Here is a 17636-nt window from a genome sequence, read left to right on the forward strand (position 1 = left end):
GCGTGTGCTTTGGGCCCTCGGTCCAGAGACAGTTAGCCATTGCTGAGTAAGTAACACAGTTGTTAAATGAATCCGTTTTCTCCACTGACTTTGCTTTTTAGAAGGTCACAAAAGGGGATCACATGACTCTGGGACACTGCAACCGTCATAAACACGAGTCAGCATCTGAATTTTGATCATGTGACCATGGGGATGCTGCAACGATTGCGTGAAAAACTTTTTCCAATGCGGTTGTAACTTTGGTCGCTAAACAAACTGTTGCAAGCCAAGGACGATAGAAACATAGAAACATAAAAGACTGATGGCAGAAAAAGACCTCATGGTCATCTAGTCTGCCCTTATACTATTTCCTATTTATTTTTATTTATTTATTTTGTCCAATACACAATGAAGGTTTTAGTGGCTATATATCTATATACACATAGTAAAATACATGATGAAGGTTATAGAGGAGATACTCATAGTAAAATATATCTAAGAAATAATAGAAAAGAAGGTATAGTAATAGAACATATCAATGAAAGAATAGAAGAAGGGATATAGGAATAGAAGAAAGGTATAGGAGATATAGGAGAGCAATATCTTAGGATGGATATATGTTTATACCAGGCATGTTTAAATTCAGTTATTGTGGATTTACCAACCACGTCTGCTGGAAGTTTGTTCCAAGCATCAACTACTCTTTCAGTAAAACAATATTTTCTCACGTTGCTTCTGATCTTTCCCCCAACTAACCTCAGATTGTGCCCCCCCTGTTCTTGTTTCACTTTCCTATTAAAAACACTTCCCTGCTGAACCTTATTTAACCCTTTAACTATCTGCATCTTCAACTCTTCCCAAGTGCCTGGTAGACCTGATGATAATATCAACGGAATGGAAGTGTACTAAAAGTTTTGGCCTGTTTAGGAGGATTAGCATTAATGTTTTCCGGATTTATTATTAGTAGAAAAGTGACACTTTTCAGAGTACGATGAGTGCCATGTAAAATAAAATAAATAAATACATTGTGCAAAAAGTTGCATTTGGCCTTCCAGTCATCCATTAAAAAATGCAAACGTCAAAAATCCCGGCCAGAAAAATTGTGTTGCTGAGGATGGGTGAAGCTGCTCTGAGATTGGTAAGGTTGACAGAAGGAGAGCCAACCAAAGTGGACTCTTGTTTTCTTTATGCTTTGCAAACAGCGTGGAATGTGTCTTCTACTTGTAGCAGCTCTCCTCCAATTAATTGACTAGTCAAGTAGGGCTAATTACCCCAATTTTCTATCCATTTTCTGACATAGGATGTGAATAAACGCTAAAAGGAATCAACATCACCCCTCCCTGCAACTTTGCAAGTGGGCCTCATGGGACCATTATTGTCAATTATACTGACAAGCTTTGTCTACAAGGTAATGACGCACCCAAATCCACGATTCTCCCCTCTATAAAACTTGGGTCCCTTCCTGTCTGGGGAATCAGAGCTCCTGCAATTCAATAAAGACATTAAGGTATAGTTCTTCTAATCTGTAAGGTTCAGGAGTCAGTGGATCTTGGTCGGTGGGTGGGTGGGTTGGTGGGTGGGTGGGTGGGAGTAATTCTGGTAGTAGCATTTATGTGGCAGGTGGAAGGGTTGCTAATTGTTTTTAAGGTGGGCATTTGACAGAAAAAAGTACTGAAAAAAGTCTTTATCTGTAGAGTTTCTACCTGTTGTGCTGCTGCTCGGTGACTCAAGAGTCCTGTTAGCTAAATGTCTATATGCTTGTATCTACCAAGAATACATACCATGTACTTTCAGGTATGTAAACGGTCTCAAAGCATTTTGATGAAATATTCTAAAACTCTAGAACATTTTCAAGATTGTGGAGTGAAGGCAAATCTGAACCACAGTTAATTATCATGCAAGGATCGAAACCTGATGGGAGAAACATAGAAACATAGAAACATAGAAGTCTGACGGCAGAAAAAGACCTCATGGTCCATCTAGTCTGCCCTTATACTATTTTCTGTATTTTATCTTAGGATGGATATATGTTTATCCCAGGCATGTTTAAATTCAGTTACTGTGGATTTATCTACCACATCTGCTGGAAGTTTGTTCCAAGGATCTACTACTCTTTCAGTAAAATAATATTTTCTCATGTTGCTTTTGATCTTTCCCCCAACTAACTTCAGATTGTGTCCCCTTGTTCTTGTGTTCACTTTCCTATTAAAAACACTTCCCTCCTGGACCTTATTTAACCCTTTAATATATTTAAATGTTTCGATCATGTCCCCCCTTTTCCTTCTGTCCTCCAGACTATACAGATTGAGTTCATTAAGTCTTTCCTGATACGTTTTATGCTTAAGACCTTCCACCATTCTTGTAGCCCGTCTTTGGACCCGTTCAATTTTGTCAATATCTTTTTGTAGGTGAGGTCTCCAGAACTGAACACAGTATTCCAAATGTGGTCTCACCATCATTCTATATAGTGGGATCATAATCTCCCTCTTCCTGCTTGTTATACCTCTAGCTATGCAGCCAAGCATCCTACTTGCTTTCCCTACCGCCTGACTGCACTGTTCACCCATTTTGAGACTGTCAGAAATCACTACCCCTAAATCCTTTTCTTTTGAAGTATTTGCCAACACTGAACTGCCAATACAATACTCAGATTGAGGATTCCTTTTCCCCAAGTGCATTATTTTACATTTGGAAACATTAAACTGCAGTTTCCATTGCTTAGACCATTTATCTAGTAAAGCTAAATCATTTACCATATTACAGACGCCTCCAGGAATATCAACCCTATTGCACACTTTAGAGTCATCGGCAAATAGGCAAACCTTCCCTACCAAACCTTCCCCTATGTCACTCACAAATATATTAAAAAGAATAGGACCCAGAACAGATCCTTGTGGCACACCGCTTGTAACCTGACTCTGCTCAGAATACTCGCCATTAACAATAACTCTCTGATGTCTACGCTTCAGCCAGCTGCAAATCCATTGAACTATCCAGGGATTAAGTCCAGAACACTTGCTTTTTTATACAGAGCAATTTTTGAATTGTTTTACCCAGATTTTTGACTGCTTATTGACATTGTATAAGGTCAGTGTAAAAATAGCAGTTTTCTTGAGGAAGTACTGTATTAACTATGTTTGTAGAACTAAAACAATCCGTTCCGAATTGCAAAAATCTGGATAATCACTAGATAGCAGCATAGACACAGAATATATGATTTGTGTCTAGTGTTTGTCTAGTTTTTGGCAACCTGATATCAATAGCCTTTAGACTTGTATACAACTTCATAGTGCTTTTATAGCTCTCTCTAAGCGATTTACAGAGTCAGCCTATTGCCTCCAACAATCTGGGTCCTCATTTTACTGACCTCGGAAGGATGGAAGGCTGAGTCAACCTTGAGCCGGTGGTGGTGAGATTTGAACTGCTTAACTACAGTTAGCAGTTAGCTGAAATAGCCTGCAATGCTGCACTCTAACCATAGTGCCATCCTGGTGGCCAGAATTATAAGAATTATAATTCCGAATGCTTGCAGAGCTATGGCAAAAGATGGGAGAGGCACAGAAAAAGAGAGATTATTCTTTTATAGAGTTCACACAGCACACTAAGCCAAACTTCACTGGATAAAACATGGTCTATACATCAAATGGACCAAGACATTGGTTCACTTCGGTTGACATGTGTATATTATGGCAATATAATTTCAGATAATTTTTTGTGTTTATATAAAAGAACTGCTAACTTTTAAAGATTAGAGAATGATTTTAAAACCAAGGTAAATAATGTAATTCTATTTTCCTACAAAGGAAAAAAAATATTAGTAAAAAAAAATGTTACGTGATTGGAAAGCAGCCACTTTTTTTTGTTTCTCTTCTTTTCAGATGAAGACTTCTTTGTACATATTTTGCTTTTCTTTGCTCTTCTGTGTGCTGCTTGGGGACTGTTTTGGAGCTGCCTTTGTGGTGAGTTGTGTCAGATCTTCCAAATCTATTTTGTCAATCTATTGGGGTGAGAATTAGAGTGCCAGAATCTGGCTCTCGCCACCTGGAGGAACTAGATGCTAAAGGCAGTTTTTACACTGTGGACGGACAGAATTTCAGATAACAGATTTCAGGTCTGAATGCTCCATGGTGTTGGGTTCATACGGATATGAATGATATGTGTGCTTTTTTAAAAAAAGCATCCGTATGATCAACTATGGAGGAATATCTGCACCACTGCGGCATTTCCATCCAATTGATGAAGGGGAAAATGGAGCCTGATTTATTGAGATCCACACAAAGCCAACCAGATAGCAGCCCACAAAGGATGTTCTGTCTCAGTACTTTACCAGCTGCTAGAGCATGAAATCTTCACACCATCTCTAATTTCATTACCTTTTTGAGAGGGTCTTCCTCAGAGCAAATCGTGGCTATCTAGCCCACAAGACAGTGTATCCCTCTGAGAAAATACCATTCAGAACATATGCAGACCATTTTTGCCATTAAAAGAAAATCTGAGAGAGAATGCAGAATAATAGAGTTGGAAGGGACCTTGGAGGTCTTCTAGACCAGTGTTTTTCAACCAGTGTGCCGTGAGACATGGTCACGTGTGCCACGAAGAAGGAAGCTCAGATTTTGGTCTCGCAACTTTTTGCTGAGAGAGAGAGAGAGAAAGTAAGCAAGAGAGAGAGAAAGAGAGAGAGAGTGTGTGTGTGAGAGAGAGAAAGCAAGAGAGAGAAAAGAGAGAGAAAGCAAGAGAGAGAGAAAGAAAGAAAGCAAGAGTGAGAGAAAGAAAGCAAGAGAGAGAGAAAGAGAAAGAAAGAGAGAAAGAAAGAAAGAGAGAGAAAGAGAGAAAAGGAGAGGAAGGGAGAGAAAGAGAGAGAGAAATTAGCAAAAAGGGGAGGAAAAAATAGAAATGAGAAAATGATTGAGAGAATGAGAGGAAATAGAGAGAAACAAAAGAGAGAGAGAAGTGACTCTTGATTTAAAGCATATGTTAAAAAGCACCCAAAGAATAAGAGAGAAAAAACCCCCAGCCCTCACCTGTTTTTGGAAAGGGTTCCAGAATGTGTACACACACACACAAACACACACACAAGGGGGGGAGGAGACAGGGATGGAAAAAAAGTGTCTTAGGATGTCATTTTGTGCCATTTTGGTTGGTGGTGTGCCCCAGGATTTTGTAAATGTAAAAAATGTGCCGTGGCTCAAAAAAGGTTGAAAATCACTGTTCTAGACCAGTGTTTCCCAACATTGGCCACTTGAAGATATTTGGATTGGCAGGGGAATTCTGGGAGTTAAAGTCCAAATATCTTCAAGTGGCCAAGGTTGGGAAACACTGTTCTAGACTAATCCCTGGTCAAGCAGGAGATACTATATTATTTCAGACAAGTATCTGCCCACACTCTTCTTAAAAGCCTCCAGTGATGAAGCACCCACAACTTCTGATGGCAAGCTGTTCCTCTGGTTAATTGTTTTCATGGTCAGGAAATTTCTCCTTGGTTCTAAGTTGCTTCTCTCCTAGATTAGTTTCCATCCATTGCTTCTTGTCCTACCCTCAGATGCTTTGGAGAACAGGTTGGCCCTCTCTTCTTTGTGACAGCCACTCAAATATTGGAACCCTGCTATAATGTCACCACTATTTCTTCTTTTTACTAGATTGGACCTACCCAATTCTCGCAATTGTTCCTTATATGTTTTAGCCTCCAGCCTTCCAATAATTTCTGTTGTTCTTCTCTGCACCCTTTCCGAAGTCTTAACATTATTATTTTTTTAAATAATGTGACCAAAACTGTATGCAGCATTTGTGATGTTGTCTTACTGAAGGTTTTTTTTAATGTTTTATTTTTGTTTTTATTACATAAAGAAATACATCTATTTACAGATCATTGCCCATTTTTGGTATACATTGTTAATAGTTTTTAATTTTATAGCACATAGGTAGAAACAAACAATTGGAAAAGAGGGAGCTTATGTCGATCTCAGTTAATATGTGTTAGTAATAAAAAGAGGGGGGGGGGAAGAGAAAAAGAGATTTTTAACATATAGCCATCTTGCATGATTAACCATATGGTGAGATAATCAATTAATTTGGTACAAGTGTGATCTGAGGCTTACAGTTTTTCTGTCATATATCTTTTTTGGATCCATTTATGCCAATTCTCCCATATTTTAGTTGATTCATTTTCTTTAGTTCCCTTAATATCTCTAGTCATCTCATCTAGTTCCGCACCTCTATATATTTTTTCTATGGTTTGGGCCTCTGAAGTTTTTTAAAGTAGCATTTTTCTTGGTTCAGAGGATGGGAATTTTAGTTATTTTCTTGGTATCTTCCATTTTTCTCTCAGATCTGGAAAGTATTGAACAGAAAGAAACAGAACAGTGCAAATTTCCTCCCTCTTGAGAATTTATTTATTTATTATTTATTTTTAAATTGGATTTATATGCCGTCCAGAATGAGTTTTCTCTTTTTGAAGTGAAATTTTTGCAGATCCTTGTTTTTTATAATTTTGGAAGGGAAATAAGGTAAAGGTTTCCCTCGCACACAGGTGCTAGTCAATCCCAACTCTAGGCAGCGTTGCTCAACACCATTTCTAAGCTAAAGAGCCAATGCTGTTAGAAGATGTCATGTGGCAGGCATGACTAAACACCAAAGACACACAGAGAGCTGTTGCCTTCCCACAGCGGGACCACGTGCTTTCGATCTTCTAGGTTGGCAGAAGCTGGGACAAGTAATGGGAGCTCACCCTGTTACATGGCACTAGGGATTCGAACCGCTGAACTGCTGACCTTCCGATCAACAAGCTCAGCGTCTTAGCCACTCAGCCATTGCATCCCTTGAAAGGGAAATGCGGCTCTCCAAATCATGGATTTTGTCCTCTTAAATTTCTGCTCCTTTCGCCTAGTCTAAAAATTGATGCAGCATATAATCATTGAGAGGATTAAATATCCAGCCAATTGGTTTTTTGTGCCACGTACCATTTCATCTGGACTTCCTTCCAGCAAGTCACATAAAAACACGATTAAAAAAAAAAATCTCATAAATTAAACTTAGTTATTCATGAGAATTTACATTCTTGTAATAGATTAGGACTGTGTTTCTCAACCTCGACCAATTTCAAACGTGAGGACTTCAACTCCCAGAATTCCTCAGCCAGTTTTGATGAAAAGAATTCTGGGAGTTGAAGTCCACACGGCGGAAGTTCACGGAGGTTGAGAAACACTGACCTGGGGACTGTCTTAAATTTTGTAAAATGTTGCTCTGCTGCTAATTTTACCTTTTGGGGGGGAGGGGCAGGTTATAATCCAGGTGAGGGGAATGCAGGTTTAACATCAGGTTTCCTACTGTTCCTTCTGTAGCCCAAGGACAAACGTGGGTGGACCCTGAACAGTGCTGGATACCTGCTGGGACCCCGTAAGTTGATTCAATATTTCACAGAACAGGAGAAAAGGGTTAAAGTGGAAGCTGCATTAAAATTCTACTGAACCAAATGACATGTCCTTCTAAGACAGTGCTTCTCAACCTCAATACCTTTAGGATGTATGGACTTCATTTCCCAGAATTCCCCCAGCCAGCATGGAATTGGAAAGTTTGAGTCTATAACACCCCTCCCCTCTTAGTTGGGCTAACCCAGGGGTAGGCTCTTCTATGTGGACTTCAACTACCAGAATTCCTGAGCTAGCGTGAGTAGCTCAGGGAATTCTGGGAGTTGAAGTCCAAAAGTCCAAAGTCAACTTTGCCTACCCTTGGGCTAACCCAACATATGACATAGTCATGCAGATAGGCATGATATTTAGTTCATCTTTCAGACCTGCACAGTTCAGTCAGAGTTAGGTGAGTGGTCAGGGCGGACAAGTTTCTATTGCTTATGGACTCAACCAATGGAAGTTCCTGGATTTTGGGCCAGGGTCTGGGCCTTTGTAGTGGTGCCATCTAAAGGCAACTGCTGGTAGGCCTGTGCATGATCGAGTTTTGCAAAAATCTTTCCTGGGCTCAGGGAGTACAGCAGATGCTGGACCACAGGGATTAGACTCTGTTGAAGTGCCTTATTAAGTGTGCACTTATAGTCAGCGCAGAGGTTAATTGACCCGTCCAGCTTGACCCAGGTCACTATAGAGGCTTCCCAGCATTCATGGGCGATGAGCTATAGGATCCCTTGCCCAATTAATTTGTCCAAATCCTTATCTGTCTTTGGTCGGGGTGTGTGCAAGAGGAGCTTTAAGATTTAAGCTGAATTGGCACTAGGTTTAGGTCCAAATTGAATGAATGGGGTGCCTTTATATGTACCCAGACTGCTGATAAAAATGCCCTCAAGCTCTCTCAGAAGGTCTTTGGTGATGCTACTGGGGATGGTGTTGATTCTGGTCACCCCCAAGTCAAGGGCCTCGAACCACTCCAAGCTGAGGAGGCTTGGAAGGGAGCCGCTAACCACTGTCAGCATGAGGAGGCCATCAAAATCCTTGAATTGCACATTGAAGGTGCTACAGCTGATGACTGGAATGCAGTTGCCTTGGTAGTCAGTCAGTGTCAGCTCTTGGTGCTGCAGTTGTTTCTTCTTGATTCCCAGGATTGTTGTTTGCAGCATGGCCCAAGATAAAATGGTGAGTGATGATCCGGTGTCGATCTCCATGCTGCATGGTGGCCACTCAAGCAGGATGGGGTCTCACAGCTTCTTTTGGTGTGATGTAGTTGCTTGCTGGATTGTTGTTTGGCAGGCCTTGGTCACTCTGGCCCAGTTGATTCTCTGCCATGGATGCCAATCAGTATGTTAAGGCTGCTTGGCATAGCCAGGCTTGCTTGGTGCTCGTTGTGTTGCCTGTGGTGCAATAGACTCTTGCTGGATGACCGTGACTGTCACATTGTTGACAGATGGCCTCGTGGTATTGGCAGTCTGTGCAGTGATGGTGCCCTCTGCATCATGGTGGAAGTCTGTCATTGGGTGTGTTTGCCGCTTGACGTTTTTAAAATCCAACGCGGCAAACTTCCTCATCGCTGTCAGGTGAGAAGTCTCGTGCTAAACTCTCATGATGCATGCCAACCATCTGTCGTGTGATTTTGGGGATGTTTAGTTGCTATAGTTCCTCACTTGACCTAGTGAATGTCTTGGCTGCGCTGGCCTTATCCAGTGCAATCTGGAGAGTAAGGTTGGTCTTTGAAAGTAACTTTCATTGTATGTTCATGTCCCGAAATTCCGCAGATCACTTGGTCGAGCAGTAATTCATCTAGATCGCATAGCTCACAATGGGCACAGCAGCCTTGCACAGCGCACCAGTGTATCCATTAATAGGTACCTTCTCCTTCTGATTACGCAGATTGAAGGCATGCTGCTGCACAAATTTAGGAGGGTTTCAGCCCAGGGCATAATGGATTTTGAGCATGGTTTGTGGGGTGGGCCAGGTGACTGTTTGGACTGGTGTTGTTTTGGCGAGTGCCTGGCTCATCTTGAACATGTTTGTGCCGCAGTAGCTCAGGAAGAACACTCATTTGCAGTTGTCCAATAGCCCAAGGAGGTCATTTGCCTCCATTAAGCATTCGAAGCGAGTCATGTAAGGGTCCCAGTGCTCCCGTGCTGGGTTGAAGTGACTCAACAGGGCGTGCATCATCATGTCAGTTGAGTTGGCACTTTAGAAAGGCCCTTTGTCGAAGACCTATTGCCCCGGGCTGGATTACGAGGTTATCAGCTCTTTTGTGGCCTGTCTTCCAATCCCATCCTTGTCACCAGTGTTGGATAGGGTGAATGGAAGAGCGGACAGAAGTGGCTTCAAAACAACCCAGCAAAAGTTTGTCTGTCAGCCAGCCCTTTTATAGGGAGCTGCCAGACAGTCTAGCCAATCAGCTGTCACTATTTTCCTTCCAGAATGGAGGACCTGAATGAAGCCTATGTGCTTCAATCTGAGAATGTAACAGAAATATTGTTTGTGATACTTTTAGAGAAGGTGATAAGTTGTTAAAACTTTATTCATGTGACAAAGGGGAAAGTAATGTCTGTATATACTTCTTTATCATACTATTATTCTCTTTCTTACTTATATGTTCTTTCTATTTTTCTGTAATTTCTATTTCTTATTTTTATCCTTTTTTGGAAGTTTGTATTAGTTTTTATCTATTTAATTGGAATAATATAATAATAACATTATTATTAAAAAAATGAGCAGGGGATTAGAGCAACAATCTGATCGGAACACCCAGTGAAACACAATGTGGCTGTTGTAATTGGCTTTGAGACCAATGAGATTCAGCACAGGTGGTCCTTGACTTATGACCACAATTGAGCCCAAAATTTCTGTTATTAAGACAGACATATGTTAAGTGACTTTTGTCCCATTTTACGACTTTTACTAACCATAGCTGTTAAGTGAATCACTGCAGTTGATAAGTTAATAGCCTGGTAATTAAGAAAATCTGGCTTTCCCATTGATTACTTCTCAGAAGGCTACAAAAGATAATCACGTGACCTTGTGACAAGGTTGCAAGTATGAATCAGTTGCCAATCATCTGAATTTTGATCACACGATCATGGGGATGCTGCAAAAGTCATAAAATGATCACAAGTCACATTATTCAATGCCATCTTAATTTTGAACAGTCACTAAATTGAGCTGTTGCAAGTCGAGGTCTACCTTACAGGTAATTCTAAATTTATGGCTACAATTGGGACCAAAATTTGCATTGCTAAGCAAAAAAGCGATTGTTAAGTGAGTTTTGCCTGATTTTACGATTTTTTATTTACTACAATCGTTAAGTAAATCACTGAAGTTGTTAAGCAAATAAGTCAGTAATTAAGAATCCCATTGTCTTTGCTTGTCAGAAGGTGGCTGTGAAAGCTGAAAGTGTTGATCACATGATCTTGCAGTGCTCCAACCATTGCACTTTCATGCCACTTGCCAAATGCCTGAATTTGAATCATGTGACCAAGGGGGAGTTATGATAGTTGTAAATGCGAGGACTGGTTGCAAGTCACTTTTTTCATGCTCTTGTAACTTCAAACTGTCACTAAACTAATGGTTATAAAGCAGGGGCGGTTTGCCATTCCCGCCGTTACCAGGGCACTGTGTCTGTTTTTGCTTCTGCACACATGCAGGAATTAAAATATTGTGAAGGAATGCATGCGTGCGAGAGACATTTTGGTGAATTTTTTTGCTTCTGCGCATGCACACCCGCGCATTCCTTCACAAGATTTTGCTTCCTGTGCATGTGCAGAAACAAAAACATGTTGGGATTCATGCTTGTGCATGCAGGAGAACAGAAGCTGTGCAGCACAACTTTTGCTACTGGTGCGCCGTCCTTATCCTTACTGGGGGCAACCCAGTACTGGTTATAAATCAAGGACTACATATTGTTGTATGTAAACAGTCAGCCTCTAGCTCAGTGGTTCTCAGCCTGGGGGTCGGGACCCCTTTGGGGGTTGAATGATCATTTCATGGGGGTCGCCTGAGACCCTGGGAAAAGACAAATTTCTCCTGGTATTAGGAACTAAAGCTTCTATTCTGGCATCTTGGAACATATTTTTACAATCCGGCCAATCAGGCGTTTACAGTGGGGGCGTCTCTCTGACCTTCCTGCCGATCAGCTCAAAGCTCTGTTGGGAGAATTTGGCACTAGACTTATGGTTGGGGGTCACCACAACACGAGGAACTGTATTAAGGGGTCGTGACTCGTGGCCTTAGAAAGGTTGAGAACCACTGCTCTAGCTTCTCTGTTATCAGGGGAGGAACCTACCTTCCTATTGTTTCATAAGAAGATATTTATGTGTTCCAAGCAGAAAATAGTTCAGTTGCTGGAATTTATTTAACACCATTTCATGGATAGTGGGTCCTCAACTTATGACCACAACTGAGCGCTTACTCTCCATGCATGCACAGGGCCCCCCAAAAATCCAAAATAAATAAGTAAATAAATAAGCCAAAACCAAGAGGGCAACTGCATTCACAGTACCGGATACTCGGCTTTTGGGCATGCGCAGAAGAAAAAACAAAAATATTTTTTTAAAAAAATATTTTTTAAAAAAAGATAACAGCGCTCACAGATGATGTCATTGTGATGTCACCAGTGGGTCACTACTGGTTCAGGCAAACTGGTCCAAACCAGGAGGAATCCACCCCTGGTCATGGGATCCCTTTTGTGACTTTCTGATACGCAAAGTCAGTAAAAACCAGGGTATCTATGAGGCCGCCTTCTGCCGCACGAATCCCAGCAACTGGTTAGGTCCCACAGAGTTGGTCTCCTCCGGGTCCCGTCAACTAAACAATGTCGTTTGGCGGGACCCAGGGGAAGAGCCTTCTCTGTGGCGGCTCCGACCCTCTGGAATCAGCTCCCTCCAGAGATCAGAACTGCCCCCACCCTCCTTGCCTTTTGTAAACTCCTTAAAACCCACCTCTGCCGTCAAGCGTGGGGGAACTGAAACATCTGCCCCTGCCTATGTAGTTTTTTGTGTATGATGACTGTATGTATGTTTTTATATATTGGGGTTTCTTGTTTTTTAGACTTTTTAAAATGTATTATTGTTATTTTAGATTCCAACTATTAGATTTGTTATTATATATTGTTTTTATCATTGCTGTAAGCCGCCCCGAGTCTACGGAGAGGGGCGGCATACAAATCTAATAAATAATAATAATAATAATAATAATAATAATAATAATAATAATAATAAAAGAAAGCAAGCCGGATTCACTTCACAACCATGTTACTAGTCCTTGGAGAGGGGCGGCATACAAATCTAATAAATTATTATTATTATTATTACTACTACTACTACTACTAAGTTAACATTTGCGTGGATTCACATAACAACCATGGCTAAGAAAGGTTGTAAAACCAGGCAAAATTCAATTGGGCAAATGTTTCACTTAGCAACAGAAACATTGGGCTCGATGGAGGTCCTCGTAAGTCGAGGACAGCCTGTAAAAATCTCATCTGGAATTCTCCAGATTCTCCTCCTTTTCACCCAGTGGCTTGTCTGCTGGCTGCCTGGTGGCAGTGGGGTGATGATAAAACTCCACCAGGCAGTCCCTCAAGCGCCTCTCGGTTTTATCAGCCAGGTGCAAACTATCTCTCTTTTTTCCCATGTAACCTGCAGCACTTCTTCCCTCCCCCCACTCTCCTTTCCCCAAAGCAGATGCCCACCAGACATTGCCTGATAAGGGAGCTGTGGCTGGGAAAAGAGATGCTACGGAGGATCTCCATTCTTTGGGGCAGGATTCTGTTGGTGAGCATCCATTACCCGAATTTTCTGTATTTCCGATTAATTAGTTCAGGGGTGTTAAACCCCCCCCCCAGGAGGGGCAGATCTGACCATGGGGTGCTTAGATATGACTCACAAGACCACCCTGGAAACAGCAAAGGACTGGCCTGCGGTGCCTCTGCTGGTCAAAACGGAGCTCGGGTGGGCTGTGTGTGTGGCCCTCGCAAGCTCTGTTTTCGTTGGCAGGGCACGTGTGGGCCACCATAGACACCCCCAAAATGAGTGACGTCCAGCTGGCCACACAAACCTTGCCCACCCCAAGGCCAAACACAAACTTTAATGGTGTCCAAAATGATACCAATTTAGATAAGATCCTTCTGGGTCCAGACAAGAAAATAATATCTAGAAGAGTATATAATTTTCTTCTTGGCCGTGATACAGTCAATGAAGAAGTAAAAGAAACAATGATAGTCTGGACCCAGAACTTTACATATAGACCTAGTAGAATGGGAGAAAATATGGAACACGAATTACAAGCAGGGGTGGGCTACTTCCCGGAATGCAGTGGGGTAGCAAAAATGGAGCTCCACCCCAGAGCACCCAGTTTGCACTGAAAGATATTGAAAGAAAATGTATAAGCCACGTCCACAGTGCGGTAGTAAAAATTTTGGTAGCCCTTCACTGATTACAAGTTAACGCTGGCAACGCCCTACAAGGAAAACATGTACAAAATGTTGTACCGTTGGCATCTTGCCCCAGCACAACTCAATAAAATGTATCCAAATGTATCACCAATGTGTTGGAAATGTAAAAAAGAAATAGGGACATATTACCACCTATGGTGGACCTGTCCAGCCACAAAAAAAAAATTGGAGAAAAATACAAAAGTTATTTGGAGCAAATCACGTCTCAAACAATCATGTTAATACTGGAACTTTTTCTATTGGACATTGCTAGACAAAAAATCATAAAAGAAGACAGATATTTAATCCTCCACCTTATCAGATTTACCAGATACATGCAAAACTGGAAAAAGAAATCAGTCCCCACAACTCTAGTCTTTATAATTAAAGTCATGGAATGTTCAGAAATGACTAAAATAATATTAGAATCAGTGTTCCCTCTAATTTTTTTGGGGGGTGGGCGGAAAAGTATAGTGTCTGAGCGGCAGTCCCTTCGGGACTGGGCGGCACAGAAATAATAAATAGATAAATAAATGAATGAATGAATGAATGAATGAATGAACGAACGAACGAACAAACAAACAAACAAACAAACAAACAAACAAATAAAAAACCCACCCTGTTTTGCCTCAGATAATTTCAAAATAAAATACTATACTGTGTGTTTATAACAGTGAGCTCATAATAGGGAAACTCTATCAATATCAAAATGCCACTTAAATAGTTGAGCTAGTTTCAAACTAGATTTTGATTTTCTTTCTCTCTTCCTTACTCCCATTCTTTTTCTTTCTCTTTTCCTTCCTCTCTTTTTTCTATCTGTTTCTCTCTCTTCCTCTCTCTCTCCTTCCCTCTCACTCTTTCCCTCTCGGCTTCTGGGCAGGTTTGGAAAACTCTGAGTTGATGATGATTTTTAAGTGAGCGATTGCTCACTGCTCAGCTTAGAGGGAACTACGATTAGAATTACAAGAAAAAGAAGAATCTGATTTTTACAATATGTGGGGGAACTGGTACAACTGGCGGAGGCAGAAAAAATAGACACAAAACAAACTAGTGCCGTTTCCTCTCTCTTTCAGCACCTGTTCTGCAATCTTCTGGTTACGGCAGTCTCCAAACGCTGATGGATTTTCTCTCCTATTTGACTGTCCGAGGTGAGAAAACATAAGAGGGTCTTTGAGAAGGAGAGGATGTGACTCAGTGAACAATGGCCTTGCTTAGCAATAGCCCTTCTGGTCCCGGTTGTGGTTATAAGACAATCAGTACCTGCGATCTTGTTTACTTCTCTCCACAGCTGTTCCGACTTGCAGTAGAGAGTGGAAATATTCCCTCCTCAGAGCATCTGCTTGTATAACTTGACTGGCGTTTTATAAAAAAGCTTCCTAGCAGTGAAGTTTTTACTACCACACTGTGGGCGTGGCTTATTTTGTGGGTGTGGCTTGCAAGCCATGTGACTGGCTTAGCGGTGGCCAACTTGACGTCACTCATGTCAAATGTTTAGGTTAGGGTGCCTGGCCTCTCCTCGCCTCAAAGAGATACAATTTCCCTATTTACTATTACTGAACATCCAAAATATACTATTTAATTCTGTGTATATACACCCTATGTGTACATACCTATTACACACAGGCACACAAAAATATACATTATCTACTAAATAAACTGTATGTGTATGTACACACACACACACGCACAGCTCTTCTAAAATTATACACAATCAACCCAGAACATTCTGGAATCTTTTATAACATGTTTCCTCCACAGTTACTATTTAAATAGACCAACAATCAAGTGAACAATCCTCAAGGAACTACCGGTGCAGACAAATTAATAGTAAACAGCCTATGCAGGGAATTACCAAGAACACTCCCATCAATACTGACAGGACAAGCGACTGGTATATAAAAATAAGAGCAAACCCGACTCCCTTCTAGCACTGATGATATTATTTAGTATGGTAATGAAATGTTGAAAGAAAACTACCAAGCTCAGAGAGCACCAAGCACTCCTCAGCTACAAATATTCTCTTTTAGTAGACTTGAAGATAAGTTTAGTCCTCTTTTGAAAGAGCATTAAACCCATGTCTATAAACCCATGTTTATAATAAAGGGAGGATAATAAAAACAAACGGCTGTTCCTCTATTAATGTACTTTTTAAAACAGGGAAAGGATATATATCTCTGCATTGGTATGTACTGTATCATTGTAAATACAGTCGTCCCTCACCTATCGCTGGTGTTACGTTCCAGACCTGGCCGCGATAGGTGAAATCCGCGATGGGGAATTTATCGACTGATAGTATTTATTTAAGTATTTATATTGTAATTGTTTGGTAAGTTTTCATTGTTTTAAGTGTTTATAAACCCTTCCCACACAGTATTTATTTTAGATACAGTATTTAAATACAGTATTTACAATTTTAGATATATATATTTTTTTGGAAAAACCTGCCGATCGAGTTCGGCGGGCTGTTTAAATCTGCCGATCGACTTCCTCAGAAACCCGCGATGAAGTGAAGCCGCAGTAGGTGAAGTGCGGTATAGCAAGGGACTACTGTATGCATAATAGAGTTTTATAATAAGTTCACAATATGTTTGATTATTTTACATATAGATATAGATTCCAGACAGGGGGAAACTATGTTAGATTTATTCTTATAGCATGGGATATTAAGAATCAAAGACTGTTGGACGGTACATGGGCAGGATTGAGACAAAACCTCAATATGTTATTTTTTCCCTTTTTTTAGATGAAAGAGTGATTGGACGCCTGCCTCTCCCAGTGTCAGAAGAATCAGTGCAACAGTAGTGTTCTCCATTCTGCCTCTTGTAGAGCTGCTTGTAGCATCGCAGTTCCTCCCCTATTTCACACATGAGGTGTTGGTCAGATCCTTTGTGATGTTTTGCCCTTTGCTCACGTATTCAGCAATTTGCTCAAAAGAATTAACTTCTAATCTAGTTAATCCTCCTGGTCGCCCTTTACCTAATGTTGCCATTTATTCTGTGGTTCCTTGTCTTGCACGGCCTCTATAATAACCCTCCTTCTGGGGCCCATTCTTATATTTCCCCCCCAGTGCAAACAATTACAGGATATGCAACAATACTGTACTTTCATTTCCATGTATCCTTATAGCTTTATGTTTTTAACAGACGTTGGCACACTTCTTTGGGGATCTGTGTTTTTGTACCTTCATGAGAAGGTCACAAATTGGGGTCTAGAGCATAGGGAAGGTGCCTGCAGAAGAATATTTCCCAATGTTAGCAATCTTAAGCTGTGTGGGCTTCAATTACCAAAATTCTCCAGCCAGCACGGGCAACATTTGTGTATCACCATTCACATAAGGAAAAGACTGTGTAAACTGTCTACTGAATAAATTCTCCCTTCTAAATTAACTTGTTTCCAGTGTGGGTCTGTTTGGCCAGTGGTGTTGCAGTCTGAGTGCACCAAGGGTGAAATCCAGCAGGTTCTAACAGGTTCTGGAGAACTGAGTAGCGGAAATTTTGAGTACTTTTCGGAATATAAGATGCACCTTTTTACCCCCCAAAAGAGGGTGAAAACGAATGTAGCCCCACCCAACTATCCCCACTCTTTAGTCTCTACCTGCCAGCAATTTACCTCCTTGCAGCAAACAGCAGAAGAGCCTGATTAGCACAAGCCATTGATAATCTGCCTCCTGACACTCAGCTGATTGATTGAAGTTGCTGGTAAACCCACATGCTAAAATGAAAGTGAAACTAAAACTGCACCAGGCAAATTGCTGCAGGGAGAGGCAAAGGCGCAAACTGGCTGTTTGCTTTTTTGCTGCAAGGAGGTAGGTT

The 17636-nt window shown here is 41.1% G+C and overlaps 1 protein-coding gene across 1 annotated transcript; it reads left to right on the forward strand.

The window, feature by feature from the left end:
* The first annotated feature begins 1749 nt into the window (after nt 1-1749).
* On the forward strand, nt 1750-17111 carry LOC139153312 (galanin peptides-like). Its single transcript, XM_070727062.1, has 6 exons — nt 1750-1773; nt 3858-3938; nt 7317-7371; nt 13037-13165; nt 14898-14972; nt 16568-17111. Exons 1-6 carry the CDS (start codon nt 1762-1764, stop codon nt 16624-16626), a joined length of 411 nt encoding a protein of 136 aa, XP_070583163.1. The 5' UTR covers nt 1750-1761; the 3' UTR covers nt 16627-17111.
* Nucleotides 17112-17636: the final 525 nt, after the last annotated feature.

This window comes from Erythrolamprus reginae, chromosome Z (assembly GCF_031021105.1).
Source record: "Erythrolamprus reginae isolate rEryReg1 chromosome Z, rEryReg1.hap1, whole genome shotgun sequence".
Taxonomy (NCBI): domain Eukaryota; kingdom Metazoa; phylum Chordata; class Lepidosauria; order Squamata; family Dipsadidae; genus Erythrolamprus; species Erythrolamprus reginae.